Raw genomic sequence first — 2006 nt, 5'->3', positions numbered from 1 at the left:
TGCTCTGTCTAGATAGAATGATCTTTCTTACTTGAATTGGAAGCCTGATTGTTTGTGAATTTTACATATTATGATTGTGTCTGCACACTCATGGCAAGGATGAGTTAAATTATGTTTTCTCATGCCAATAAAGCTCTTTGAATATTAGTATTATTATTATTTACTTTACTATTTCCAATTTTCAATATGTTTACTTCAACTCCATTGCATCTTAGAGGCTAATATTGTACTTTTACTCCACTACGATTATTTTAAAACTTGAGTTAGGCTACTTTACTGTAGATGTTGATAATTATTACAAAACATACATTAACCACTTCAACCCTATATGCCAGCCATTTAAAAATAGCCAATCTACAAGTTCGCAATGCGTTGCAATGTCTCCTACGGATGCATTTTCTCTATGTTCAGCAGTATACATGCATATTGAAATGTATGGTTATGCTTATAACATGAATTCCCAGTCACACATAAGTAAAATGTACCAATAAAGTGTCACAAACAGAGAAGCATGCTTTGGTAATTTATTTGAACATTCACCTGAGCCCTGCCACGAGGGCTCAGCACTTTTTTTTTTATTAAATCATCAGAGTTAGTAAAAAAGAGACAGTATATATTAGTAGTTATAGGTTTCTACATTATTACAGATCATTGCTCAAATATAATGTATGCGTTATGTCAAATGTCACTCAGGTTCATTGCCCAGTCAAATAGGGTTCACATCTTGAGTAAGACCCTCTATATCAGGGGCCTTCTTGTTTTTTTTTTGGTTTCTTTTTCCTTCTTCTTGCATCATCTCCTATAGAGATGAAGCAGGGACTCCCACTACACATTGTATAAAATTATGTTTCAGATGATTCCCCCCCACCATGCTTTTCAAAAATATATATTTTGTATACATATTGGTCCATAATACGGTTTTATAAGGTTTTAGTCTAAACAACCACTCGGATATTTAAATTTCATGATCTGTCTGTCTCTAATTCCAAGCCATTTCAGATGCAATACCAAAATGCTCTTTGTTGGCGACGGGGCACTGTCTTTGGGCTAAAATGTTAATGATACAGAGAAGATTAGCACGGTACCACGATGAGAACCATGTAGAGTCAATCCATTCAAGCCAATTTTAGTACCACTTTATCTCATGGTTCCACCCACATCATAAAAACAGTTTGGGAACGACTGGTCTATAGTATACAGAAGAACACACAGTCTAACCAAAAAAAAAAGAAAAAAAAAGAAACTTTTGCATCTGCAATCTTCCCATCACCTTGATTAATGGGTTATAAGTGGTTATAAATTGGTTCAATATATCTGTTTCGACATAATATATTGAACATTAACCAAACATATTATGTTGGGTTAATTGCCCAGCGGCCCTATAGTGCGGAGGCAACACTAGGGGTCCACCAGAAGGGGGCGGTGTAGCTGAAGTCGTTATGCTTGTCAGACACCACACACATTGCTGCCTTAACCTTCAGTAGATGGCAGCAGCTCATATTTCACCCTTGTCGTCTTCTGGACCTTGTAGATGGCCACTGCACAGATCATGGCGACCACTGTGAGAAGACATCCCGCGATGAAGACCAGGTTCAGGTTCAGGTTCAGGCTGGTAGCTGAGGGAAAACCACAACAACAACAACAACAACAACACTGTGAGATCATGCGTAATAGAACAACAGTGGGTCAGGACCCATGTGGGTCGCAGACCAATATGTATTGGTTGTGAGTAAATACCCCTTTCGTTCCTACATTTTGTTTATTTCAAAAGATTTTCAAAAAAGTCCCCCCCAAAAATCAAAATTCGTCATATTATGTTTTGTATTTTTATTTTATAAATAATCCCATTTAAAAAACTTTTAAGAAGTAGTGAAAATAGCCGATCTACAAGCTCACAACATGTTACATGGCGACGTGTTGTGAGCTTGTAGATCTTCACTAGTTTGAGTCCCGGGGAGACATCGTTTTGACTTTTTTTTTTTGACTTGAGAAAGGTTTCAGAGTCA

General features: G+C 36.9%; 1 protein-coding gene across 1 annotated transcript in view; it reads right to left on the bottom strand.

Annotated features, from left to right (window-relative positions):
• Positions 1–1470: 1470 nt before the first annotated feature.
• LOC308288057 (ZP domain-containing protein-like) overlaps positions 1471–2006 on the bottom strand; it is a gene marked incomplete at both ends in the record, with an annotated part of 2802 nt that continues 2266 nt past the window's right edge. Inside the window, one exon of the mRNA XM_080729400.1 lies at positions 1471–1559. Within this exon, the coding sequence (XP_080585526.1) occupies positions 1471–1559 (89 nt within the window). The remainder of the gene's footprint in view (positions 1560–2006) is intronic.

This window comes from Nannobrachium achirus (genome assembly GCF_963921795.1).
Source record: "Nannobrachium achirus genome assembly, chromosome: 7".
In the NCBI taxonomy this organism is placed as follows: Eukaryota; Metazoa; Chordata; class Actinopteri; order Myctophiformes; family Myctophidae; genus Nannobrachium; species Nannobrachium achirus.
Note: the sequence above shows the minus strand (reverse complement) of the source record. Positions and strands in the feature narration are given on the sequence as shown.